Below are 27,905 nucleotides of genomic sequence, written 5' to 3'. Positions count from 1 at the left end.
GAACTCTCGGGAAGCTTAGAAGCAGGCCCACGCTTGGAACTGTGGGGATCCTCGGAATCTTCACGCTGGGTTTCGTTTCAAATGGTATGTTCTCGTTCACGGTTTATTACTTGCCGTTGTTAACATACGCTGCAGGTCAATAATTTATTTATTTATTTATTTTTCAAATAACCTAAAGGCCACATGCCATGAACTAACCAATCATTTTAAACTAGAGAGAAGTTTCGCCCCTCAACATAAGAGCCTGGCTAAAGAACAACTGGTTACGTGGCGTCGTCTACAGACGAGATCGATACGCATCCCATCCCTCCTCGGCGACATTTATCCTGATCATTACAATGCGAACTATAAACACTGCGGCCAATGAGCCAACTACAATCATATCCTATGGGATTGCAAAATAGAGCCACCTCCGGGTGATCTAGTTACCTCTCCTTCTCTCGAGCGGTGGGAGACCGTGCTGGCTAGCTCTTACCTCACAACGCAAGTTCTGGCGGTGGAGTGGGCTGACAAAGTTGTCGAGGGCTATGTACTCTCGACCACTTAACGCGACCTCGTAGCACCAAGCTCTTTCCGGCGAATAAACTGTTTTACAATAAAACCCTAAAGGCTCTCTGGGAGAGATTATAACAGGGGGGGGGGGGGGGGGGGGGGCACAAAACACAGTAATGACAAGTTCTGAAAAAAAAAATGCAGCAAACAGTAAAAGAACACCGCAAATACTCAAATGCCGATATTAGAAGTGAGATGAAAATTCGCACAAAAACAAAATTGTACAAGTTTAGAATAAAGTGAAACAAATTCAAAAACGTGGGATTCCGAATACTAAAGGCAACACTAAACGAGAAAAATTTCAAAACAGTATCGAAATAGACGGAAAAAAGGTGTTCGATTAATCCTGAACAAGAATAACAAAGCGGGAAAAGCACACAGACGTCCCATTCTGATAACGAGTACGCAACACTTGATGAAATTGATTGATGTGAACTTCAGTAGCAATATCTGGTGGTAGGCCGTTCCAGTCAACTATCGCTCTGGGTATGAATGACTGGGCGTAATGAGCCGAGTGGCATGCCGGTCGTTTGACATTGTAAGGGCGATCTCGGCGAGGGAAAACGACGGGGCGCGACTGAAAGAAATCATTGTGCCAAGGATCGTGATGACAAAGTTTATGAAACAGAGATAAATCAGAGTGTTTCCGTCGTAGTGATGGGGTATCTAACTCGGCACTTTTTAAAGTCGTTAGGTCCTTAAGAGGTCCTTTAATGCCAGGCATTTTACATGCAGTATACATCTACCAACTTTCATTGTTTTAATTCATCAGTTCAGTACAAGAGACGCGTAAAATCTGTGGTTAGGCATCATATTGACACAATTGTTTGTGCTGAGCACGGAATTCAACGCTTCTCGATTTTTTTCTTTAATCAGAAATATGTACGATTATGACACCCTTTCGTAACCCCTGAAAAAAATAAACACCATGCTTCTGTGTGAAGTCAGGCAAATGTTAAATAACCCAGGGTGATCAAAATTAATCCGAGACCCTGCAAAAGCATTCCTCATTGCCTAATTATCGCTTTGAGACGCTAAACTAAATATGCACCATGTACTACCATCACGCGAATATATCTAGTGTAGAGCGAACTGCCAATACACGTCCTTTATCCTCACTTCTGCTCCGACAAAATCGGGACGCAGACGATGGCATAGACAGTTTTACATTCAGTTCATAGATTTGAATGCGGTTCGTTTCCAACCAACGTCATGCTATGCTGGATTCAATACAGCATGGCTCTTTGTGGGTGGTGACACGGCAATCAGGGTGAATTGTAAGGGTGAATTGTGTTTGTGCCATGGGTGTACAGCCTCCAGTGCAGCCACCTACGCTGAAAGTTATATGGGGCTAGTCAGTATGTTCATTTCAGACATGCAACAACCCCAAAAGCACATTCACAACATTAAAGCGAAGGAGCAGAAAATCTTAGGAAAGTGAGGGCGCGTTATGACGCTCGTAATCAGAAAGCCGACAGTCACCTAACCTAAAGAAAGCAAACGATAACGTTGCTATGTTTATTTTAGTTGATGGTGTTGGTCAGTGGGAAATTATTTGTGTAATCATTTTGTGGCTCAAGGATTGTTGATTTAAAAGCAGAAGGAATAAATTCAGGGGCAACTTTGGCTCTCCAAAGTGCTGAATGGCGAAAGCCTTTTCTGTCGCACTGTTTGGCATTGACTACGAGACTGTTTGTGCTGTACTAGTGCTTTGTTTGACTACACACTTTGACTACACATTACAAGTGCACACTTTGGCTGCCGACTTTGACAGCTTCTTTAGCACGACTCTCTCTCTGCTTCGTTGAGTTCAGTTGTATCCATGGCTCTGTTGGCAGTAATGAGGTATGTAATGTGGTCACCCACGGACGCCTTACGCCCCCTGTCGGAGCAGACGACAACTATTTTATCAGTTGTCGTGTGCTCCAAAAGGGGGCGTCAGGCATCCGTGGGTGACCTCATTACTGCTAATCCGCGCACTCTGTCATAACCACTTCGACCAACCGAAAATCGTGACACCTCTGCTGACAACCTTCTGTCGACAACAATGAGGCATTAAAGGTTTTCGGCTTAATAAAGAAGCCAAAAGCTGCAAGTGGGATCCTGAAGCACTACATCCGCATGTCACATACGAGGCTCTACGAGGTCAGCTAAGGCGCTGGCTATTCATTTTTCTACTTTCTTGATAATTTATATTGCGTTGCACCTATTCATGAGACTGTTCACCAGCGCCACCCTCTTTAATAGCAGCGTACAAAGAATGTCCTAGATTTCCCCGAGTGTTACGTGGAACGTGACCGAACGATGAGGGCGACAGCTGTGTGAGAACCCGTTTATGCTACCTACGGCCTCAATACTGCCGGAACCGATTCCATAGTTAAGCTACTGAGGATACAAGGGTAAGGAAACGAGCGGTTCTTTACGCATAAAGTAATCATAAACCAACACTCACTGAAACTAAGGAAAGCGTAGGGGAGTATTTGGTGTTGCTTCCGTTTGGTGCAAGTATGTTCTTATTCTACTCATTAAGAAGGATGGATAACTGGGTGAGTTTGTACTGATACATCGTGGGAGGGAACAGCTCATCTTTGTGTCCTCTTACTTTGTCCGTCGTTTTGTTTCGCGCTGTTCCCTCCCACGATGGATCTACTCTTTAAGCAACAATCTTGCAGCCAAAAAATGGCCACACATTTAATTTCCCAACATTCAACACCGCTCCAAACGCCCGCTGAAACATTCCCCTATGCCCCCCTTAGTTTTGGTGACTGTTAGCTATTCCAGTACACTAGTCTAGAGGAGGCATCTTTTAATTATGCACAGTGCAAAGGGATGCACTTGCACTGACGTTTAAAGAGCAACTGCGCCGCTTGCAATTCCGCGCTATTCAAAGATTCAAATCTATATAGGGGGCAGGTAACGTTTACCAGGTGTTTTTCCGCCAACATTTAAAATGGTGAAGTAATCGGCGATTAAATCATCGGATTCTCCTAAAAATACCGGAGAAGTGCGGAGAAGTTCCGTCAAGGAAGGCAAAATTTCAAATTTGCGCTGCCGCCAACAATACCCTGCCGCACCTAGTTGGATGCTGCCAAACAATGGTCGGTGGCCTTCGTCTCCGGTAGCATTTGTTTGCGTTTTTTTTCCTTCAAAGCGAACGTTTATGCGTTGGAGATCAATTAATACCTTTGTTGACGTCATGATGCAGTTCCGACTTGCAGCTGCGCACTGCGGAGAAGCATGACGGCCGTCTTAGTTTCAATCTGCGATTACGTCAACATCTCAAATGCTAGCCCGAAATGACTTTGCATGTTTTATCAGCAAGTTTTACACATTCGACCCCTTTAAGCCCATCGACTTCTAAAACCTATGCAGTTGTCCTCTAAGAAAAACTTCATCCTCGCTTAGCTTCGGCTGTGATCGTTAGTGTGCGAACGGACTTGATGCATGAAGAAGATGATGCGGTTCCTGGTAATGTGGTTCCTTGAGATCAAATTACAAATTCCCGGGTTGCAAACCCGACTCGACACATTGTCCACGACGGACACCCGCCGCGGTGGCTGAGTGGTTAGGGCGCTCGCCTACTGAGCCGCAGTGCCCGGGCTCGAACCCGACCGCGGCGGCAGCGTTTCGATTGAGGCGAAACGCAAAAAGGGGCCCGTGTGCTGTGCGATGTCAGTGCACGTTAAAGATCCCCGGGTGGTCGAAATTATTCCGGAGCCCTCCACTACGGCACCTCTTCCTTCCTTTCTTCCCTCAGTCCCTCCTTTATCCCTTCCCTTACGGCGCTGTTCAGGTGTCCACCGATATATGTGAGACAAACACTGCGCCATTTTCTTCCCCAGAAAACCCATTTTCCAATTTTCGTAAGGCGGACGCGGTAGTGGAGTAGTCCGGAACAATTTGGTTCACTTGGAATCTCTTCAAGTGCAGAGACATGGCGCAGTACATGGCCGCCTTTTGCGTAAAGCTAGCATCTAATAAATGCACGCGCTGCATCTGGGATTAAACCTGGTTCTCCGGCTCAGCAACTGAGTGGCCTATCCTCCAAGCCACCGCAGCGGGCTGGTCCTTGCGTCATTAGTGCACGTTTGTCCTGAAATATCGTTGTCTATGAACTGTTCGCTTCACTATGGTCAGAGGACCAGGGTTTTTCAGTACTAATGAAAGCACATGCGTTGGCCTCTTCTAGATGAATGGGTGCACCAGATAGGGCAAGCAACGTCCAACAGGTTCAAACCGAAGAACAACGTTCTGGTGCGAGACAACGCAACGACAGTCGTGATGCTGCTGCTAGACCGAGAACGCATGGCGCGCAATGATTCTCGGCTTCTGATTTTCTGGAGCCTCCTTCACCAGCTCCTTCCGCTTTCCAACAGCCAGTTGATGAACGCAGAGGCTCGGAGGATATTTCGCGACCACGAAGACGCCGTCACGGATTTGTGCTACGAAAATACCGTCCGCGTAATGCCCCTGGCTGTCTCCCAGCGCTACTTCAGCACCTGTTAGTATGAAAAAGATCTTTTATTGTTCCAGAGAAATTAGGAGAATGTGTGGATTTTGTTGCATGTACCGAACGTCGCGGTAGTTCATGATGCTTTTTTCCCTCCTGTTCATCCTGCTTTGTGAGTTGCGGTTTGTTCTGTCTCAAGGAACACATGTAATCGGTTCAATATTGGAACCATATTGGCTAAGGCCTGTCCTATAAAGGACCAGAGTGAATCCATTCATTCCCAATATTGGACCGATTGCTTGTGGTGCTTGAGGTGCTAAACTCAGTCACGTGGTATGCTTTACACGCCTAGTCCCCATCATGTCTTAGCTTAGTTCAGTGTATAACAGTGTGAAGTGATAGGCAAAGGATAGATAATGACATGGTCTCCACCAGTGAACTGATAGCATATGAAAGCGCAAAGTTGGAATCACTATAACCCCAGGCAAGTAAAGAAAATTGGCTGTAGTTTGACCAATGGCCATCCCTAGTAGAATGTCGGGAGCAGCGGCGCGGTAGTCGCAACCGCAGCGGCACCTCTGGGTCACCCGCGTAGCGGAGGAGTCGGCGGTGGCCCCAGCGCCGCTGCTGTGCGCCGTGTGACGTCACTCCTCCTGGAGAATGCACTGCTGGCGCAGCTTCACTTCACTTCACTTCACTTTATTACCTTAAAGGCCCCCAGGATTGGGGGTATTACATAAGGGGTGGGTTACATTGAAAAATCAGATTAAATAAACAAAGAAAGAACGTAAGATACAAATATTATTCGCTGTTAAAGGTAGCAGTTAAACAGTTCGCAAATGTTGATGGGCAGGTGATTGCGGCGATGTCGTGTGGAAGGCTGTTCCAGTCCTTGGCTGAGCGTGGAAAGAATGACGATGCAAATGTAGTTGTACGCGTACATGGCCGTGCTACTTGAAGGGGATGACCAATGCGGAGGGAAATGCGTGCCGGCGGATTGATGTAGGGAGGACGACGAAGTGAGCTGAAATAAAATTTGTGAAACAAGCACATACTAGTAATACGACGCCTACAAGCCAGGGATGTTAATCCTGCCTCTGCTTTTAGTGCTGATATGCTGACATTATATGAATAGCACGAATGTATGAATCTTGTGGCTCGATTTTGTACTGATTCTAGGGAATTTATTAGATAATTTTGGTTAGGGCTCCAAATAGCAGAGGCGTATTCGAATTTAGAAGGGACAAGTGATTTGTAGGCAAGCAATTTTAGGTTTTGTGGCGCATGACGTAGATGTCGTTTTAAGAATCCAAGGCTTCTGTTAGCGGATGATATGATTTTAGTGACATGCGCGTTCCAGGTTAGATCATTGGACAATGTTACTCCGAGGTATTTGTAAGTCTGAGCTAATTCTACCGTGACATGCGAGATTTTATAGGAGAAGAGGACAGGATTACGTTTTCGGTGAAATGACACGACTTTACATTTATTGGGGTTTAGTTCCATGAGCCAGTTGTTACACCAGTCCTGTATGCTGATTAAGTCATTCTGGAGGGCGAACTGATCAGAGGCGTTGTTGATAGTGCGATAGATGACACAGTCATCGGCAAAAATACGGACGTTACAAGAGACATGCGTTGGAAGGTCATTAATGTATATTAAAAATAATAGCGGGCCAAGGACTGATCCTTGCGGGACACCTGATGTTACCGGAACAGAGCTAGAGGCTTGATTATTAACGTTAACGAACTGGGTGCGGTTAGCCAGGAATTCGCTTATCCACTTTAATATGTTAGGATGAAGGTTTAACCAGGACAGTTTTAGTAGTAAGCGTTTGTGGGGTACTTTGTCAAATGCTTTCGCGAAGTCCAGGAATATTGCGTCAGTTTGTAGGTTACAGTCGAGGTTCACATGCAGGTCATGGATGAAAATAGCCAACTGTGTATCGCACGATAGGTTCTTACGGAAACCGTGTTGAGCAGGATGAAAAAAATTTATAGAGTCAAGAAAGTTCATTATATGAGTATAAATGACATGTTCCATGATTTTACATGGCACACTTGTTAAAGAGATGGGACGGTAATTAAGGGGTGATTCTTTGTTACCTGATTTGAAGACCGGAACAACCTTCCCCACCTTCCAATCACTGGGTATGTTACCTGTGGAAAGTGATTGTGCAAACAGTTTTGACAGATACGCTGCGGAAGCATGGCAAGTATTTTTTAGGAACTTGGGGGTGATATCATCAGCACCTGCAGAAGATGACATCTTGATATTTTCAATGATAGATATAATGCCGTGCACAGAAAAGATGATTGGAGGCATATGCGAACTCAGGTTGTCAGTTACGGTACAAAGTGGCATATCAGTTTCGTGTGTGAAAACGGATGAAAAAGCGGCGTTAAAAATATTAGCACATTCAATGCCACTGGTCATCTCACCAAGCGGGTTAGCAAGTGTGATGACCGGCGCCTGTTCGGGGTTTAATACTTTCCAGAATTTCCTCGGGTTATTTGTTAGAATCTTGGGGAGGTCAGTTTGGAAAAATGTTCGTTTGGCATCATGGATAGACTGCAGGTATGTTGACTCGGCTTCGTAATATTTCTTCCATGCGCATGCACTCGGGTTACGTTTAGCTGCACGGAAAAATCTCTTCTTTTTGTTTTCAAGTGTTTTCAAATGCTTTGTGAACCATGGTTTGTTGGGATTGGCACGAAATGTGATGGTGGGAATAAACTTCGCTGTAAGTTCTATAATTTTAGTTTTAAAGATAAGTCAGTTTTCCTCAATTGATCGATCATCGAAACTTGTATCAAAGTTTGGAAAGAACGCTATTAAATGATTATTAATTTCTTCGTAATTCGCTCTGTCATGAAGGCGAATCGTTTTAGGGAATGTTAAGCGCGATTGGGGGATGAAGGTGAAAGTAGCGTGTAAAACTTTGTGGTCACTAATTTCGCGGAGAGAAGTAAGTGATGATAAACTTTCCGGGTGGTTAGTTAGAATGAGGTCCAGGATATTGGAGGATTCATGTGTTACGCGTGTGGGTTCAGTTACTAACTGGGTGAGATTGAAATTCAAACAAACGTCGACAAAGTTCGTCATTTCAGTATTGCCTGTTGGTGTTGGGTTCAGCCAGTCAATGGATGGGTAATTAAAATCACCGAAAAGAAGAATGCGCGCGTTGGGATATTTGCTAGTTATTTGATTTAGACTATCGCTTAACTTTGAGGAAAAGATTGGACTACTGGAGGGGCCCGTAACAGACGCCTAGTATGACGATTTGTGGTACGGAACGGCAGATTATCCAAAGTATTTCAAGCTCTGATTGGATGTTAATGACAGAACAAGGCAACAGCTGGTTAGTGGCAATAAGAACACCTCCTCCTCGTGAACCTTTGCGGTCCTTTCGGAAAACGTTAAAATTTGGTAAATCAGCTAAAACTTCCGGATCGGTGACGTCGTCTGTTAGCCACGTTTCTGTTAGTACAAGTATATTGCTGGAAGATGATGAAACAAGATTACAAATGTGTTCACGCTTGGGAAGGAAACTAGGTATGTTGGTAAAGATAACAGAAAAAGGAAGATTTGGAAGTTTACCGCGAGGGCTGTTACAAGGAAGATTAGTAGTGGCGCGACGATAAGACTTATGCTATGAGATTTCGTGTACAGACTGTGATGACTCGTCGAATGCATAGCGTTTAGAACCGATGCACAAAGTTTTGTAGCGCAAGGAAAATTTAGTGGTAGTAGCTTTGGCAAACTTTACGAGGTGCCTTCGCGCTTCTCGGACAGGGCGTGAAAAGTCCTCCCCTATGCTGTAATCGGTGCCTTTTAACTTATGGCCATTTGAAAGAATCATCTCCTTGGTTTTAAAAAATGTAAATTTCACTATTATGGGTCGAATGCGTTCAGGAGAATGACGTCCGAGACGATGAGCCCTTTCAATTTCTTTAGGGTCAATGGATAGATCTAACTGATCACGGCAGAGGCGGAGGACTGTTTCTTCAGATTCCGAGTATGTTTCAGATGTAGTCTCATCTTTAATGTTGTAAAAGATTAAATTGTTGCGTCGCGAGCGATTTTCGGCGTCATCCAAACGGGCTTCTATACCTCTGATTTCTTTGGCTGTTTGGGTAGTGTTAGCGCAGATCGTATCCATGTCGGTGCGTAGGGTTACAACATCTTGATAATGAATTTCTAGGGCGGATAACCTGTTACTAAGATCAGAAATAGCTTGTACCGTAGTTGTAAGTTGATTTCTAAGACCTTGGACCTCGACTATTAATTGTGACTGACCATCAGACAGTTTCTTCAGTTCCTCTAGAACCTTTTCGGGGCCTGGGTTTGATTCAACATCGCCAGCCAAGAGCAACAGGGCACGCACGACATCAGCACATTCAAGAGCAATGGAAAGGCAGCTCTGTGGGCTCGGTAGCTGCAGGAGGCAGTAATTGCTCGATTTTTTCGTGAAAAGAGAGTATTGTTTACTGACCTGCGTGGCGAAAACGAGCGGATTTGATGACTGCATCGTGGCACAGCCACCGAGCCCACAGGGCGCCGAGCGCGGGTGATGCGGTTTTATAGTCGCCGTAGCTGCTGCTGTCGATGACCTTGGGTGAGTCCGGGGACAGTCGAGGTGGTCGAGGAATAGCAGCGGTGGCGCTGCCGGACAGGTTGAAGCCGCAGGCTGCTGTGCAGACAGGCCGGCGGGAGATTCGAAGCAAAGGGATTCGATGGCACAGGTGGCATGCGAAGGGGCGGGAACCAGGGACAGGAATAGCATCTGGGTGATGAGCGGTGCAAAAACCTGCGTGGCGAAAACGAGCGGATTTGATGACTGCATCGTGGCACAGCCACCGAGCCCACAGGGCGCCGAGCGCGGGTGATGCGGTTTTATAGTCGCCGTAGCTGCTGCTGTCGATGACCTTGGGTGAGTCCGGGGACAGTCGAGGTGGTCGAGGAATAGCAGCGGTGGCGCTGCCGGACAGGTTGAAGCCGCAGGCTGCTGTGCAGACAGGCCGGCGGGAGATTCGAAGCGAAGGGATTCGATGGCACAGGTGGCATGCGAAGGGGCGGGAACCAGGGACAGGAATAGCATCTGGGTGATGAGCGGTGCAAAAACCTGCGTGGCGAAAACGAGCGGATTTGATGACTGCATCGTGGCACAGCCACCGAGCCCACAGGGCGCCGAGCGCGGGTGATGCGGTTTTATAGTCGCCGTAGCTGCTGCTGTCGATGACCTTGGGTGAGTCCGGGGACAGTCGAGGTGGTCGAGGAATAGCAGCGGTGGCGCTGCCGGACAGGTTGAAGCCGCAGGCCGCTGTGCAGACAGGCCGGCGGGAGATTCGAAGCGAAGGGATTCGATGGCACAGGTGGCATGCGAAGGGGCGGGAACCAGGGACAGGAATAGCATCTGGGTGATGAGCGGTGCAAAAACCTGCGTGGCGAAAACGAGCGGATTTGATGACTGCATCGTGGCACAGCCACCGAGCCCACCAGCTGCGACGAGCTGCGACGGCACCTCTGAGTCACCCGCGAAGCGGAGGAGTCGGCGGCGGCTCCGCGCTGCTCTGACGTCAGTCGCTCCTCGTGCATGCGCTGTTGGGCCTTTCCGGGGCTCCGCGACATTGCTCACACCTAGCGTAGTGTTGCTTTCGCAACAAAAAAAGGTTACTTGTAGTACTGAATCTTGAGTCATTCCGGAAGTTGAGACAATCTTAAGTAATTGAGAGGATAAACATTCTTGGACGCACAATCAAATTCCCCGTGAGAGTGAAAAGGTCACGACTTGCGAGATATTCGCTGAAGCACTCCTCAGCTACATCGCATTGTTTTGTGTGTGTCGCGTATTGCGACAAAAATTCATTAATCTTCTCTTTGGTTCCAGTCTTATTTGTCCCGCGGCTGTTGCATCACTCCGTATCTATCCCTTCCTTTCACCGAATTAGACATATCGTTGTGTTCATTCATGGTCTTTGTGCTATGTCTTTATATGAAAAAAAAAACCGATAACAATCAATTGACTGGCAGACGGACCAAGAAAGATTGGCTAAATAAGGGATACATGTTCCATATGAAAAATGTAAAAACATAAGCATTTGTGGGTAGTTCTCGGAAACACTGCGTATCCAGGATACCCACATGATCGTACAGTATATTTCTGCATTTATCACGTGATTTTTAGTCATAATTGTCACTTAATTATAACTTAATTTATGATAGGAGAAAATTTGCCGGAGGTATAAAGAAAAATTCTTGACTAAGAGGTCGTGAGCCGAGACAGGGCACTCGGGCACGGATGACGTCAAAGAATCCCGCTTCTAGCTCAGCTCTCATGTGCTGTGAAGGCCACAGAACTTTGCCTCTGACCAACGTGCTGGCATCTTCAAGATTTTTGGACAAATATTTTACATAATAGAAACGTGTAAGGTGCTGCTATGGAAAAAGTGAAAGTAATGGTCCGTTAATGCAACATATAGCAAAATTTTTCTTTAATAGTGTTTGCTTCGATCGCGTCGAGCAATTAATATTCCGATAGAAAACCAACGGGCATCGCTTTGGTCCATAGAAAAGGCGTTAATAGGAAAAAATGCAAGCCCGACGACGGGAAATCTGCGAGCATATTCATTGTTATAGTGAAATCTTACAGGACACAAAAAATTGCGCTCATAAACTTTTTCGCTCTCAACAATGCTTTTGTCCAGAATTGTTTAACATGACTTAAGCCTGTCGCCTGGTCGCTTGAACGTAAAGCTGCTCTTAATATAAAGCGTTTATTCAGTTGAGGCCGGAATCGCTCTTTTTATACTTCTTAGTCTGGCAGAATCGAATCACTCCCGACTGTAGTAATTTGACTCAAACATGGGGCATACAGGTCCGATTCCGAGTAAACGCCAGTTTTTTTGGTCTCATTTCTCACCGTCTGCACACAAAGAGCAGAACAACAGATGAAAACGTAACTGACTCGAGTTTGGAGTTGGCCACGACGATGGTCGTAATGATTACTGCCCTATTACTCTTGATACAGAACAGAAGTCGGTTGAGAGTAACGGTGTTTAACAAGCCGTCGTATGAGCTCGCTGCTTTCGACATGCATGAGCGGACGGTCACCTACGGTTTCGTCAGGTTTTTGGGGCTTTCTTTCCAGATTGTCTCTCAATGAAGGCAAACTCGACGAGCTACAGCAGCTAGTCGGTGTCCAACCGTTATTAGGCAGACCGAATTCGTCTAGTCTATGAGCATAGTGTGCCGTAAACATAGAGCAAATACTGTGCATCCCTTATAAGTCCCTCCTCATCGTTTGACGATAATTGATAGCAATAAACAGCCACATTGCATTTCACAGCTTATAGCCTGAGTTGAATATTTGCGATTAGCCACAAAATAATAGAATACTAGAGCTATGGCCGGACACAACTCAGGAATCAAGTAGCTTTCCCCGTAAAAGCTCCCTATTCCTGCCAATGGCATCGGCAGATTCTCATGAACTGATTCTCATGACAATGACAGATTCTCATGACAATGCAGAGAGCGGAAGATGAAAGGGGATAGTCCCCTCCGTCCATTGCAGGGATAGCTGCCACCCTGCATTGCCGCGCTAGCAGGCTCATGAGAATCGACCGACGCCATTGGCTGGAAGTGTGTCCTTAGATGGGGAAAAGCCGCTTGTTTTCTGAGTTGCATCTGTATATAGTAAAATGAGGAAACCTTGACTTCAAAATTGGGCACTGGGACTTCCGTCAATTTTTGAAGGTAGCTGGCAGTGACGATTACACCCTGCTACGTGTTTCTCTATTATGTTTGCATGACACCTGCCGCATTCTCTGTGTCACTTCTACGGGCCTGCTCCACCTCAGACCTGCCGCCTTCAGCGCTGGCTTCTCTCAGTCGGCTGGCTGGGAATGTGAAGCGAACACTTATGGAGAAGCTCAACGACACCGAGTGGATCCAGGGCCAAACGTGGTGCGCGATATTTGAGAAGGCCCAGCTGCTGAAGCTTATGCTGGCCTTCCCGGAAGCGGTCGGCACGGAATCACTACTTGAAGGCTTCTTCCGTGAGTGTCTTGTGACCCACGTCTTCTTTGTTTCTGTGACGCTTTGCGTTGATCCGTTGAACCATGGCTGGGGTACTTTTACTCGGGAGGAATTCTTCTACTGATTGTCCCAATTTTGAGGCGACTAACAGTTTAGTTGAGTAAATCAACTACTAGGGCTTGTACAACCAGCTTACTTAGACATTACGCCTCTTCCCCATTCCTCCGCCAAAAAGGAAAAATTGGCTGGTTTAGCATCCCTAAGTACGGAATATTGTGCGAAAGCAGAGCTTTTTCAAGTGGACACCACCGCCACGTGTCTTAAAGGGCGATTATGCAGGTTTTCCGCTTTTTTATCTTCAAAACTAATTTTTCAAATGTGCGCCTGAGGCCTTTCCAAGCACCACAGATTATTGGACCAGTATTGGAAACTGATTAGCAAATGCCGTCCTGCAATGGACAAGATTGAAACCATCCATTGGCAATATTGGGCCAATTACCTGTGCTCCTTGGGTATGCTCCAGCGCCTCGTTTCTGCGGCAGTGTGTTCAACGCCAACGCTTATTGCTCTAGTGCAGTGTTTATGCCACAACGTAGTCCACGCCTACACATGCAGCGCACATCTTTCTGTCACTACCGCCGCATAGCTAAAGTGTGAATGTTAGTTTGATGGTAGTATTAGTTTGTGGAGAAGACTATGCACAATGCACAGCGCGCGAATGTGTCACAGCATTTGGAATTATTTTCCTTCCAAAATCCGAATAGAGACAGCGAAACACTTTTGTCACTGCCATCACTGAGTCTGCTTATGTGAATACGACCACAAGCCAAATAGACATAATGTGTGGACGTAATTTAATGCGAAGGCAAGATAACCGCTGATCCTTAAGGGTAACGGTCTGGATTCCAAGAGAAGGCAAGCGTAGCAGGGTGCGGCAGAAGGTTAGGTGGGCGGATGAGATTAAGAAGTTTGCGTGTATACTTTGGCCGAGCTCGTAAAGGACTGGGTTAATAGGAAAGACATGGAGGCCTTTGTACTGCAGTGGGTGTAGTCAGGCTGATGATGATGATGATGATGATGATGATGGTGTTATATGCTACCAGCCGTTTTTAACTCACTTGTAATGATCTCTTGTGAACGCGTCCAAATACTGAAAGGAGGAAAACGCGATGACGGTAACAGTAGCGAACGCCGAAGGATAATCAGTGGTGCGTCAGTGCGCACATAGACACACCACAGGCAGCGGAAGAGATCACCATAGCTCTAGCCCTGACTGTGACCAATCGGTTGGGACTGAGTTAATGTATAGCGACGGATTCTTAGGCTGTAGCTCGGGCATAGAGATACAACGATCGGCCTCAACGCTGCTAGGATGTTCTCCGAACAAAAACAACACAGACGCGGGACTAACAACCCAAACATTCACTACTCCCGCTCTGTATTCGTGCTATATTCTTTTTTTACTAATGTACACAGAAAACATTTGTTTCTAAGGTACAGTTGAATGGGTGGCACTTTGATGGTCGACGGTGGTGCAGAGGACCTCCCGGATGTTGGCGGGAACTTCACGGCTCCTTACCTGGTCGCGCTGCGTATCTCGACGGTGAACGCATACTGGAAGTATTTCAGCTCTCACTTCGACCCAGCCATCGTGAACGCTTACTACGAACAACGGGGGAAACTTGTGCGCATCATGGGCGCCATGCTACAGCCGCCGGTGTTCATCCCCGGTGCTCCAGCAGCGGTGAACTATGCAGGTATTGGACAGGTACGTTTGCACGTGCATGTGACGTCATAGCCGTTCAGATCTTGACAGCAGACCGCACAGCCCGAGAGGACCACGAGAAAACGTAAAAACGAAAAAAAAAACTGAAATTGGCACCAGCAATGCAACAATCCGAAAGTTAAAAAATATTGGAGGAGACACTTAAGCTTCGCGTTAAGGCAATGAGATAATAGTGATAGCGGTAATGAGTTAATGCCCATATATGCGGAACTGGTCATTCTCAATTTTACAGACATACGTCCCTGGGAGTCCACATATCACTCTTGGTGCAGCGGTTAAGCGATGCGCCACTGCCCTGCGATGGCAGGTGCTGCCACCGATGTGGCTTGTGCGGCCCAAGTTGCTCATCCCGAGCGCTCCTCCGAACTTGCCCGAACTTGCCCGAGCTTACCCGAGTAACTAGGGTAAGCTCGGGTAGTAGCCCTGGTTCATAGGCAATGGCACAATGTGGTACGTACATACAGTCTTTGCCAAAAGTAACCAGGCTGCACGGTTTGGTTCTCAGTCGTATACTAAAGCTATTATGCCAGCTTTCAAGCTCAGAATCTCTGTATGGTAAGGAGAACCACTCTCCTCACCTTCAAAGAACTTTATTGATCTTTAGGGAAGCCATGAGGGCTCTACTATACGAATGAGAAGTAAACCATGCAGCCTGGTTACTTCTGGCACAGACTGTACGTACGGTGACAAGATACTTAGTCAGTGTTGGTGAACGTATGTGTGCTTTCGCACTGAAATGCCTGTTGTGAAGTCTACACATGCTTGAGGTCACTGAGGTCGGTGTTCAGGTCGTTATTCTCGGAAGCTGGGAAGGTTGTTTTGAACTATCGCTGACTGAAACTGCGCTAGCATCGTTGCTCAGAACAGTGGGGCCGTTCAGATGTGGAAGATTGCCTACCACTAATCAGCTGAAAGAGAAAAAAATATCTCTGTTGTCCATGAATTCTTCGTAACCATGGTGCGTGTGGGAATCAGCGTCTGTCTTTCGCTGTTCTACGACAGTGTTGGTTGCGCGTGTGGAAGATGTCAACACAAATTATATGCGGCCATCGAAGAAACGTCTTCAGTGCACCAGTACATTTGCAGAAAATGTAGAAGCCCGAAGCCCATTATCCGATGTCACTATTTCATCCAAGCCTTCCAAAATTATGTTCCAGCTGTGCCGGATCAATAGCATATGCTCAAAACAGCCACTACTTTAGTGACGACGAGCAGACTGAAACGCTAGCAACCCTTAAAGCACGCAGGCGCGCATTCTGATTACTTTATATACACCTTTACATGTATAGAATAGTATAAACGAATAGTAGTATAGTATAGCGCAAGAGCAACGACAACTGCTAGTAGGCGTACAGATGGTATCGCTATTGCCATATGTAACCAAAGATGGCCTTACCGCTTCTCGCGCTACGAAGACACATCATCGTCCGATAAAGATAGCGTAGGCGCATGTTCCCGTCACATAGGATACTCTCCCTGGTGTCGAAGGATGGCGAATAGAGAGCGTCACTGCTGCCATTCCGGTTTTTCCTCAGTCATGCAGCCTGGTTACTTCTGGCAACGATATGTCTCAATGCCACAGTTTCGTTGTTTCTTAAAGGATGCCTTTCTTTGAAAATGTCTCCTTGTGTCCCGTTAACTTTCGCTTGACATTGTATCCAGCATCGCCACTCACAGAAAGCAGGGCCCTGAGACCTAATTTCTTTCACGCTAACATTACGAAAACCAGCATCCTTTCGGAAATATTAATACGGCTCACTCATTAGAAATAATTAGAATATAGAGTCAATATGATATGGACCAATATATTATATAGACGTTCATATGCATTCTGTATGGAGTCTAAGTTTTTCATAAAATTTCTATTGAACTTCCGCAACATGTGCATGACCTCATATGGAGTTCGTTTTAGTTTCGATACGCGCTTTCTATAAAGTCTACACCGACACTATACACTTCATACTGACTCCATATAATTCATATGGAAATATATGGAATTATGTGGCCCGCATTATGGAAACTTTCAGTAGGGATCTCATATACACGTACCTCAACTGCCCTTCGGCGAGATTGAACGCTGTAAGTAATGATCCGTGTTGTGATAGGCGGCCATTTTGTCGTTTATCTAGCATTTAATGACTCGGGTTAATGACACCCTAGTCCACATCAAGAGGAAGAAGTGGGCTTAGGCAGGCATGTAATGCACAGGCAAGATAACCGCTGGTCCTTAAGGGTAACGGAGTCGATTCCAAGAGAAGGCAAGCGTAGCAGGGTGCTGCAGAAAGTTAGGTGGGCGGATGAGATTAAGAAATTTGCGGGAATACTGTGGCCGCAACTGGCGAAGGACAGGGTTAGTTGGAGAGACATGGGAGAGGCCTTTGCCCTGCAGTGGGCTTAGTCAGGCTGATGATGATGATGATAATGATAATGATGATGCTAGCATTTGATCACATGGCAGCCTCTGTTTCTTTTCGTTTTCGAAGTAGGTGTCTTATTGGCTGTCCATTCTGCGACGTTCGCAGATTGCTGGCCATGAACTGATGCACGCCTTTGACGCGTATCACATACTAGTGAACACCCGGTTTAAACCAGTCAACTTGGAGAACACTCCGACGAAGCAGCTGTACACATCGAAACTGCTGTGCCTCCGATCGTCTTACATTCAGGTACGTAACCAGCCTGGACGTTCAACGCGCGCGCGTTTGAGATAATGTTTTTGAGGGGGGAGACGCCAAAGCCATTTTACATCAAAAGGCCGCATAGCAGTTACTTTCCAGGCACAAATATGTGGAGAAGTTGTTTTTGGTTTATTGAAAATGTTGCAGTAGCTCAAAAGGCGATGAAACAAATTGGCAGTGGCTTAGCTCGGCTATGCAGGATATAGGTAGCGAAAGCTAAGTCGCCGTCCATACTGCCGCCTCAACTGTAGTTGCGGCGCACGCGAGCTCTCCTTTTCAATCCTCCGACATGTTATTAGGCATGCGATACAGCTGGCGAGGCGAGCGGAGGTGAGCGCAACGGCGAGGCAAGCGGTGTGACGTCATACCAAACGGCGGCGGCGGCTCCGCGGCGATGCGCGCGGTGTAACGTCATGCCAGATGGCGCGACGAGCGCGCGGCGTCCGCCAGCTGCGGCGGTTGCCTAGCAACCGCCGCAGGATCCTGCCCTTGCACACCATTCCGGAGGCGCCTCCTGTGGCCCCGTAGAACCTGGAGTCTCCCAGGTCTTGTGGTCCCCTGGTCTCTCGCAGCCAGCAAGGCTTCCGGAGTCGCCTCAACCCGCCCGTTTGGAGTTGGGCACGGACGCTGTTGCCATGCGGTCTCACGAACTGCTAATGACAGCGATCTTGGACAAGGACAATAAGATAGGCCCGGCAGCTCGCGCAGTCCTACTGTCTCTGGTTTGCGACCTGTACCGCCAAACGACGCATTTTTTTGCGTGCGCGGTCGCCGAGACCAATTTTTCAAGGACGCTGCAGACCTCATTGGAAGCCAGAGAGCGCGAGCTGGACGCCGTTAAAGTACAGCTTGCGGAGATGTCTGCTAGGGTCACCGCGGCTGAGGCGGAACTTCGCGACCTGAGGCAGGAGGCATTGGTCCCCCGGACTTTCGCAGATGCCCTGCGTGGTGCTCCTGTTCCGGTTCAGAGGGACATCGGAATTTCAGCCCTGGACGCGACCCCTGGCCAGCCACAGCCTCCACCTGCTGGGAACACCCGACCGAACCCCCTGCCGCATCAGATGTTTTTAACTTCCGTTGCGGCTTCAGCAGACGTCGGCCGTGAGGTGGCTGCATTGATTAGGGAAAACATCGATCCCGAGGCCGAGGGAATCGGAGCTGTTGCCCTTCGGCCTTCCCCTCGTGCCCTCACGGTTGCCTCCAGTGACCCTGCAGACCTGGACCGTCTCAAGGCCGCCATTACCCGCATCGAAGCCACTAGAACCGCGATTAAGGTCCGTGTCCCGCGACAGAGGAACCCGCACATTCCCCTGGCAGGGGTCGACCCCGACGTGCGGCCACAGGACCTAGTTACGGCACTCAACCGCCGGAACCCTAATCTTCATCTGGACCCATCCTCCTGTAAGGTCAGACTCTCATTTCCCCAAAAATCCGGACAGTTCGTCCACGTCCTCGAGGTGGATCCTCCTGCTTTTGTCCGTTTATGCGAGGCACGTCGCGTGACCCTCGGGTGGACTTCAGTTGAGGTGCGCGAAGACCTGCATGTGCCGCTCTGCACTTATTGCGCTCAATATGGCCACGCTTTGACGACTTGCACGTTGAAAAATGACCCTTCGAAGGCTTGTTGCACCCGCTGCGCGGGGTCACATGCCTTGGCCGCCTGCCCAATTTCCATCCAGGATCCCCAACGGCAGTGCGCCCCTTGCGCGGCCGCCGGTCGGTCGTCCGATCATCCTGCCGGGCATGTCTCTTGTTCACTCTTGCGTGAACGTACGGAGAGAATCCGTTCCCGCACTAATTATGGCTCGTAGCGCTCCTCATGTAACCCCGTGTCCTCCGCCCGACCACATCAATTTTCTCCAAGTCAATTTGGATCACACCCGGTGTGCGACTGCCCCGATGGTTAAATATATTTTGGACAATAATATCACAATCACCACTGTCGGAGATCCATATATTAATACCCATAACGAATTTGTAGGAATTCCCTCCACTTTTTACAAAATCCTGTCTCCCGAAAATCCTCGGTGTGTCATATTGCTACACAATCCTACCTTTGATATCTTCCCTACTTTAATTTCTCCTGAAGTTGTTTCCATCTTATGTTCGACATCGACTGATCAATTCCTTTTTGTAGCAGTATATGTACCGCCTCGCGCCGATATTACAGTATCTCTGGCTTTGCTCACCACTTGTATCCAGACTTCACCCACTGACAAAATTATCATTTGCGGTGATTTTAATGCAAAAAATATTTTATGAGGTGGCAATACCACTGATGCTAGAGGAACTCATGTTGAAGCTTTTGCGGCTTCTAATGCCCTGGTTCTTCTGAATAATCCGGACTCTTTACCAACTTATGAAACTCCATATGCTTCCAGTTGGATTGACATTAGTCTCGCTTCACCTAGTTTGCTTGCAAAGGGCTACTCCTGGGAAGTCATTCCTGATTTATCTCTTTCCGAACACAGATTTATTACATACTCTTTTCTTTCCCAACCGTTGTCGCCGTTCAAGCGGCTTACCAGAGCCAGCTCCAGCCGCTTAATTGCCCAGTTAACTTCGTTGCCTTGGTTCAAATCTTTTTACAATTATCAGTTTCATTCGGCGTGTGCTCTTGATCATGTCCTCTCAAAATTTAACGCCACCTTTATGTCACTTTACAAGAAAAACTTGCGTTTGGTTAAACCACATTTTCCCGAGGGTTCCATTTGGTGGACGGCTGATTTGAGCATGGAGAGGTCCCGTGTGCGCGCTCTTCGTCGCCGTTTTCAACGCATTTCAGACCCACAGCTGAGAATTCTTCAGCGTTCAATTTATTATAAAGCTCTTGCTCAGTATCGCTCTAACATCAGAACCACACATGATAGTTATATAAAAGAGATCTGCTCCACAGCTACACGTAAATATCTCTTTGGTAAGCCATATAAACATGCTTTTGGCAAGCTCAGGTGCCCTTCCATTATCCCTCCTCTACGGTACGCTGATGGCACATATACTGAAACGCTTCCTGACGCTATACAGTTGCTCCTTCGTACTCACGTCGCTACAGATGATTCTTCCCGCGATCTCCCTTTTCATACTCATGTTCGGGACATTACTGCGCAGCCTTACAATAACCCAGTCCAAGATTTACCGTTCACTGCTGCGGAGATCGAAGCTGTCATCAATTCATTAGATTTGTCGTCTTCTCCAGGGCCTGATCTTATCTCTCCCCGTTTTGTTGTCGCCTTGTTTAACGCTCATCCCTTGTTTTTCGTCTCCCTCTTTAATTCTGCCTTGCACTTGGGTTACTTTCCGCAGACATGGAGAATTGGCAGAATTACTTTCATTCCCAAACCGAACAGACCAAAGCACCTTCCAAATTCTTACCGACCGATCTGTATTAATTCGTCTTTCGGTAAGGTGCTCGAGCGTTTAATATATGGTCGGCTGTATTACTTCCTGCGCCAAAATAAATTACTTCATAGAAATCAGTATGGTTTCACGCATGATCGCAGTTCTGTTCAGGCTCTATATCATTTGCGGGAGTTCTTACATAGTTATAAACAACAAAAAATTCCTGTGGTTCTAATTTCTCTGGATTTCAGAGGAGCATTTGATAGTGTTTGGCACCCTCTGGTTTTACATTTTTTACGAAAGCATCGTTGCCCTCGAAATCTATATTCCCTTCTGGAGTCTTTCCTTCATAACCGCCATTTGACCTATCAATCTCCTTCTTGTACTCTTTCTGTGCCTTCTTCCCTCGGCAGTCCGCAGGGTTCACCACTTTCGCCACTGCTTTGGAACATTTTGCTATATGATCTCCTAAACCTTCCTGTGCCCTCACCTATCCACATTCAGGCATATGCAGATGACACCATTGTACTCATCCCTGGCAAAACTAGCCGCGAGTTGTCAACGCTGGGCTCAAATGTTTTAACTTTAATCCAAAACTGGTGTACCACGTCCCGCGTTCAGTTAAACCCAGAAAAGTGTTCTTATGTTTTGTTTTTTAATGGAGCTCCGGCGTTACATAAGCGTAAGCCGACTATTCGAATAGACACTTACAGTCTCAAGTGTGAACCGAGTATTAAATTATTAGGTGTTGTCTTTGACTCTTACTTAAGCTTTATTCCCCATGTTAATTATTTGCAAACGAAAATTCTTGCATCTACCACCAAGCTCCTTAACTGGTTCCATTTCCATTTTCGTGTTTCTCCTTCACATATGCGCCAAATTTATCATCAGGTTATTCTGCCTACAATTACCTATGCAGCCCCAGCTTGGTGGTTTCATTGCCCCCTTTCTCGGCTAAGAGATCGTGTTTTATCGCTTCAACGAATTCCCCTTCTGGCTCTTACTGGTGTCTATCATACTACGCGAACCGCTGCTCTTCATGTTCTTGCGAACGTTCTTCCTCTGCCTATCTATCTGGACCAGTTATGCGCAGAGTTTATGCTTTTCACGTTACGTCAATCCGTAGTGTACGGCAATACTTTTTATGATCCCTCTCACATTCAACCTTTATTTGATCCCTGGTCAGACCATCCCTCATTAAAATTTAAATTTTCATTTGTTCAACTTAGTTCTCAAGAAGCTGTATTCTTTTCTTGTCAACGTGCCCTGCATATTTACACCGATGGGTCTTTCACTCCTCGCTCAGCTGGTGCAGCATTTGTTGTTCTTAGCTCAACACAAAATATTGACCATGTACACCGCCTATCTTTAGAACCACCCTCTAGCGCCTATGCCGCTGAGCTTGTAGCCTTTGCTGTTGTTTATGCTATTCACAACCCTCCCTCTACGCCTGTTCATTTTTACACTGATTCTCTGTCTCTGCTTTCTGCGCTGTCTTCAGTTACTTCTTACAATCCGACTATTATTGCAATTAAGAAAGATCTCTATCGTTTGTCTTCTTTAGCCCCATTTCTTTTATTTCATATCCGGGGTCATTCTGGAATCTTTGGAAACGAGTTAGCCGACCAAGCTGCTGGTAGTGCCGGCCAGTTTGGAAGTTTATATATTTCTACCCTTTCACGCCGTTGCGTTCGTTCCCGTTTGCATCATTCTTCACTTCTTTTATGGAGCATTTTTTGGCGCGAGAATAATGGTGGCACTGAACTATTCAACTGGATCCCTGATACACTTAACATTCCCCTTATTCGTCTACACAGGAATCCTCTAATAACGTTACTTACTGGGCATGGTAGATTTCCGTTCTATTTTAAAAGATTTGGTCTCTCTCCGTCTTCAACCTGTTCCTGTGGATTGTTATGTGAAAATATCCGTCATTACTTCCGGGACTGTTCTGTTACTGCTTCTTTAGTTTCTCGTTTAAAATTTCTTTGCTCATCGGACATCACACCATCTGTTTACCCCTCCCTTCTCCGAAACCCTGCTGCTTGTGCTCTTCTCCTTCAAATGGTTCACCTCATAAGTAGTACAATTCCAAATTATTCACGCTGATTTCTCTCTTTCCTCTAATCTCTCTTCCCCAAGCTTTGCACAGCGGAGCGCCCCGTGCTCCTTTATTGAGCATAGGTGGCTTTGTAGTGGCGTGACTGTGACTGTGACTACGTCCTTGACTGTGTGACTGCGACTCTGTATTGACTGCGTGACTGTGACTGTGTCCTTGTCTGAGTGGCTGTGACTTCGGTCTTTTTTTCTTTTGTCTTGATTATGTTTTTATTTTTGTGATCTTTATTTTGTGGCCGGCTCTCAGTGCTTTCTTTGACTGTTACGGTGACAATGACTTTGCAGTGACTTGGATTTTCTTTTTTTATTATTATTATTATTTATTTCGCGGACTGCACGCTGTGCTTTGGCTATCTGCCTGCGTCTAACTTACTATGACGAGACTTTTGTTTTCTTTTCTTATGAGTTTTTTTTTATGCTCTGTTTTTCGCTTTTTTTTCTTCTTTGAAACATTTAGTTATTTTTCATTTATTTTGAATTGGCGTTAAGCCTGGCAAAGCATTGCTGGTCCAGGCATCCTCTCTCTTTCTTTTATGTTTTTTTTTACCTCTTTTTTGAGAGGACCAATAAAAGGCAACGGCTCAAGGTCGGCCTCTGTGCCTCCTCGGAGCACCGCCACAGCGAAATCGCAAGTTCGTGGCCAATGTAGCGTTCGTTAAAAAAAAAAAAACAGGTAGTACAAGTCCAAGCGATGTCCTACTATCAAATTCTGTCATCACTGGTCTGTTCCGCCACGTAATAAATATCGGTGCAATGTTTCAATGCTTATGATTGCACTGTTTTCTTCTTCAAGTTGCATTTAATTATAGCTTAAACTAGCTTAAACCCTTCTTTCCTTAAAAAGCAATAGCTTCAAAGGCGGCACTCGCGAACGCACCACAGAGTTGAAGTGCTTCGACTTGTTATTAGCTGGAGTGAGTGAGTTCAGCATTTCTCAGTGCCATGAATGACATCTTATATCGGCGACGAAGTCTGCAGGGCGAACAAAAACTCACTGAGGTGGATAGATCTTGTAGTTTACACATTCATCTATTTTCCCTGCGGCGCATTGCACCACATCAGTCTTGACTATAACGTTTGCTTGATCGAGTCATGGGTTGATTATTATATGTGCAGTTTCGACCCACGTGACTGAAAGCGGAGCCATCAGCTTCGCTAGCGACTCGGCCATCGTGGAGACTTTCGGCCACTGTACAATATAGAGCACGACCAAAGATCGCAGACTCTACTCCGTACGCTATACTTCAATGTTCATACACAAGCAGGCGCCCAGGACTTTTCCCGCTACGTGTTGGGAGCTTCTTGTCTGCAATGAAAAAAAAAAATTTTGCTCAACGCTCAATATCGGTTCTGGGCAAGTATTAGGACACAACTGTCAGCTTGTCTTGCTGTCGGCTCTGAGCGTATGTGCGTGCGGCCGCTGTGTTGATGCTTTGAGTCAACGAAGCCGATCGTTGCTTTGTTCCTTTGAAATAACTAGCATCAGGATGTTGTGCTCTGGTAGGTGTGATCCTCGCTGTCAGTGCTTGCAGAATTTAATTTCAACGTGCAGGCTGAGTCTGAATCAAGGGATAGAACTCTGGACTCGAGGACCGACTCGGAAGGGTTCGTTGACTACGTGGGCATCCAGATAGCTTACGCCGCCTATCGGAGTCTTCCGGACGCCGAGCGCAGCGAGACCTTGCCAGACGTCGACCTCACCGCCGAGCAGATTTTCTTTGTTTCGCACTGTCTCAAGCGGTGCGCCACAGTTCCAGGAACTCGGCGTTCGCCAGGTGGACGATACTGGCATAGCCGGTCGCGCTGCATCGTGCCCTTGAGGAACATGCCCGAGTTCGCCGAGGCGTTCTCTTGTAAACGGGGTGACCCTATGAACCCCGTTCAGAAGTGCAGCTTCTGGTAGATTTACGAGTCTGGAAAAAACGCCGTAGCGACTGGAATTAATTGTAGTCGAAAGTTTTGTACTCGAAAATTACGTAAACGAATTGCTCTCTTCTGCATTTTTATCGTTAATGTAAAAACGAATTAACCTTCATTCCTTTAGTCTTTTTTTCTGTACTTTCTACCAATGATGTTTGTAATGTGCTTGTAATATGTGATTTTTATGGATTACAATTTACTCTTAAGCTTTCAAGAGGGTTTTCATTTTGGTAAGATAACATTAAAAAAGGAACTAAAAGTGGCACATCTGAAGGTTCTCACAAAATAAAAGTAATAAGCAAGTCGAGTTCTGATTACTAAATTCTTTTATTTTCATTACTGACAAAGGTGGCAAATCAACAGTCCATAAATACCAAAGCTTTGAAGGAAGCATTCAAAGAACCGTTAAATGGCAGCCTGGACGAGCATCATCAAATATGAAGGCTGACCATGAAGATGCGTTACTTTAGGGAAAGGTATTGTCATAATTTTTGTAATCTATTTCTTCAACTGTTATTAAGTGTCAGTGTTAATGTACTTGCATGTCTGGCCTGCCGAATTCTAGCATAGGTAAAACACGGTGCTAGATGAAGTAACCGAACTGATCACAGACCCCATGGTTTTCTTTGGCCTCCCTCTTACCTTTCTAAACTTCACGCGCGGCCACTCACAGCCGCCATTCTAGTTCAGATGAGTGTTTGTTACGTGCCCTCTCTTGTCTACGCTGTGTTCACATGTTTAACGCGCTGTGTGGCGCAACAATCGCCAGATAACCGGCCGTTGAATTAATGTCGCAAGAAGGCGGATGCGCACAAGTAACAACAGGCATGATGGTGATGATGCCAGTTTGTACACTTTATTTCTTTTGCTGTAGTTCTCGACTGTGCCTAAAGTAGCCGATAGCTCCGCGCTTACAGCAGCGCCATCTGTCGATCTTGCAATCCCAAAGCTACATAGAGTCGCAGGAGATCGTAACATGCAGCTTTCCTAGCCAACCCCATCATTTTGGGCTATATCTGAAACGAATAATCTAACACAAGTGACGCTTTGAACTTTCAGTTTAGGTAAAAAAAAAACTACGGAGAATGTTTTCTACACATGAATATGAGCGAAAGCATGGATTTGTGCTACGCAGAAGACGACGGTGAGCAGGCAGTGCCGCGGGACGGAGCAGATGGAAGTTGATGAAGACGACGCTCTCCAATGCACAGCGCGAGTGGGTGGTGCAGTCTAACGCGAGGCGTGTTGGCTGCGGCGATAGCTTAGTGGTCTCGCTGAGCGGCCCTTAAAGGAGATCTGTTCGTGCAGCCACGGGTTCGACTCCCAGTCATGAATATCGATTCATTTACTTATTCTAATTTCTTTGGAGGAGAAATTCTAGAGGCCCGTGTACTGTGCGATGCCAGTGCACGTTAAAGAACCCCAAGGTGGTCGAAATTTCCGGAGCCCTTCACTACGGCGTCCCTCATAGCCTGAGTTGCTTTGGGACGTTAAACCCCATAAACAAAACCAAATCTTTTTCATGGTTTTACCTCTAACTCTGCTGAAGGTTAAATTTGCATGGTCCGCGATTGAACCCCGAGGTCCCGCAGTGAAGCTTTCGCTTCAAAAACCTTTCTTTGTAAAGGTTCTTTTCAGACAGAATTGTTGTTGGTTGTAGATTGCGTTCATCGTTATTGAACAAATAAGTGGCAGCGCAAGGAGACGAGGACTAGACGAGACAACAAGGACGGCGCTGAACTTCCAACTTTTATTGCCAACGAATCGTGCGAACATATATGCACTCTGAACAATCCGGCGTCATCGTTAGTGCATGCGCAAATATGTCAGCTCTTTATCAGAAAGAGTGATAGAAGCGAAACTAACACGTGCTGCTCCCCGATTATATACCAACTCCGATTCAATGCCCTTGAAGGAAAAAATTTTGAAGCCCTTCTGGCCGCCCACTGCCTTACGTGTAAAGAATGTTCCCCAGATCTTACTAGCACCGTCATTAGAAAAAAGAATAATCAACGTGTAACGCGCGAAATCATTGAATCAGAGTTGATATATAATCGGGAGAAGCATGTGTTAGCTCCGCTTCTATCACTCTCTCTGATAACGAGCTGACATATTTCCGCATGCACTGACGATGACGCTGGATTGTTCAGAGTGCATATATGTTCGCACGATTCGTTGGCAATAAAAGTTGGAACTTCAGCGCCGTCCTTGTTGTCTCGTCTAGTCCTCGTCTCCTTGCGCTGCCATTTATTTGTTCAAGACATGTACAGTCTTTGTCAAAATTTTAGAGCCCAAGGGGTTTGCTTCTAAGCCTTGTAGTGGGGCTCCTGTGTTATTCTTGGACGTCCTACCTAGTGGGGAAGGCACGACAAGAAATCTTCCTGCCTTCAGGAAATTTGGAGTGCTGAAGATGCATTACGAACCACACAGTGTGGTTCAGAAGCAAACCCCCTGGTCTCCAAACTTTTGACAAAGGCTGTACCAACACGCCCAATTTTCCACGTTGTTCATCGTTATTCTTTGTAGCCCTTTGTGTCTGCCTTGTCGTCGGATTCTTCATGGCGGCGTTCCCATTTCAGGACCCATTAGGTACGTTGTGGTGCGACGCCTCTGTCCCCTGTTCCGTACGGCTGCGCCTTGAAGGTGCCTAGTGCGCCAGCAGCAGCTTATACCGGCCCCTTCGGCTGGGCGACTGCTGCTCTAGAACCCCATACGAAATTAACGATCAGATCGGCAGCGGCTCCCCCTAAAACCAGCTGCTTCCTGCATGCGTTTCTAGCAATCTCTAGTAATCCGAAATATCCTCCGTGAACAGCAGCGGATCGCAGTCCAGCGTGATGACTCAATGCTAACAATGGAAAACAATCCTGAGAACGTACTTAGAGATTCGGGTTTCTGGAGAAGAGTATTCGTTTCGCTCTGGCTAGTTGAGAACCCAGCCTCGACTATTGAAATGACATCAGCGGTTTTCTTTCTTCAGCGACTATTCACAAGGCTAGTTATCTTGGGACATGTTCTCGCGCTC

At 46.6% G+C, this 27,905-nt stretch overlaps 3 protein-coding genes across 3 annotated transcripts in view; 1 reads left to right on the top strand and 2 right to left on the bottom strand.

Annotated features, from left to right (window-relative positions):
- The window catches only part of LOC149331763 (membrane metallo-endopeptidase-like 1), a 607,819-nt gene that overhangs the window by 210,945 nt on the left and 368,969 nt on the right, over positions 1-27,905 (bottom strand). The gene's annotated exons all lie outside the window — the stretch shown is intronic.
- Positions 21-24,863, top strand: LOC149331773 (neprilysin-1-like). The gene is made up of 5 exons (XM_089556863.1): positions 21-84; positions 12,862-13,059; positions 14,578-14,807; positions 17,348-17,491; positions 24,513-24,863. The coding sequence occupies exons 2-5, from the start codon at positions 12,924-12,926 to the stop codon at positions 24,861-24,863; spliced, it is 861 nt and encodes a 286-aa protein (XP_089412989.1). The 5' UTR covers positions 21-84; positions 12,862-12,923.
- Positions 8,613-10,478, bottom strand: LOC149331774 (uncharacterized). Its single transcript, XM_089556862.1, has one exon. The coding sequence runs from the start codon at positions 10,476-10,478 to the stop codon at positions 8,655-8,657; it is 1,824 nt and encodes a 607-aa protein (XP_089412988.1). The 3' UTR covers positions 8,613-8,654.

The sequence above is a fragment of the Amblyomma mixtum genome, chromosome 8 (assembly GCF_055824585.1).
Source record: "Amblyomma mixtum isolate Tamu chromosome 8, ASM5582458v1, whole genome shotgun sequence".
Classification (NCBI taxonomy): domain Eukaryota; kingdom Metazoa; phylum Arthropoda; class Arachnida; order Ixodida; family Ixodidae; genus Amblyomma; species Amblyomma mixtum.
This window is presented reverse-complemented; position numbering and strand designations above follow the sequence as displayed.

Excerpts from the sequence above, each read along its gene's own strand:
- LOC149331774 (XM_089556862.1), bottom strand. The coding sequence starts at position 10,478 with ATGCAGTCATCAAATCCGCTCGTTTTCGCCACGCAGGTTTTTGCACCG.
- LOC149331773 (XM_089556863.1), top strand. The coding sequence starts at position 12,924 with ATGGAGAAGCTCAACGACACCGAGTGGATCCAGGGCCAAACGTGGTGC. Across the intron at positions 13,060-14,577 it reads ACTACTTGAAGGCTTCTTCC|AGGACCTCCCGGATGTTGGC; the intron begins GTGAGTGTCTTG and ends ACGGTGGTGCAG. Across the intron at positions 14,808-17,347 it reads ACTATGCAGGTATTGGACAG|ATTGCTGGCCATGAACTGAT; the intron begins GTACGTTTGCAC and ends CGACGTTCGCAG.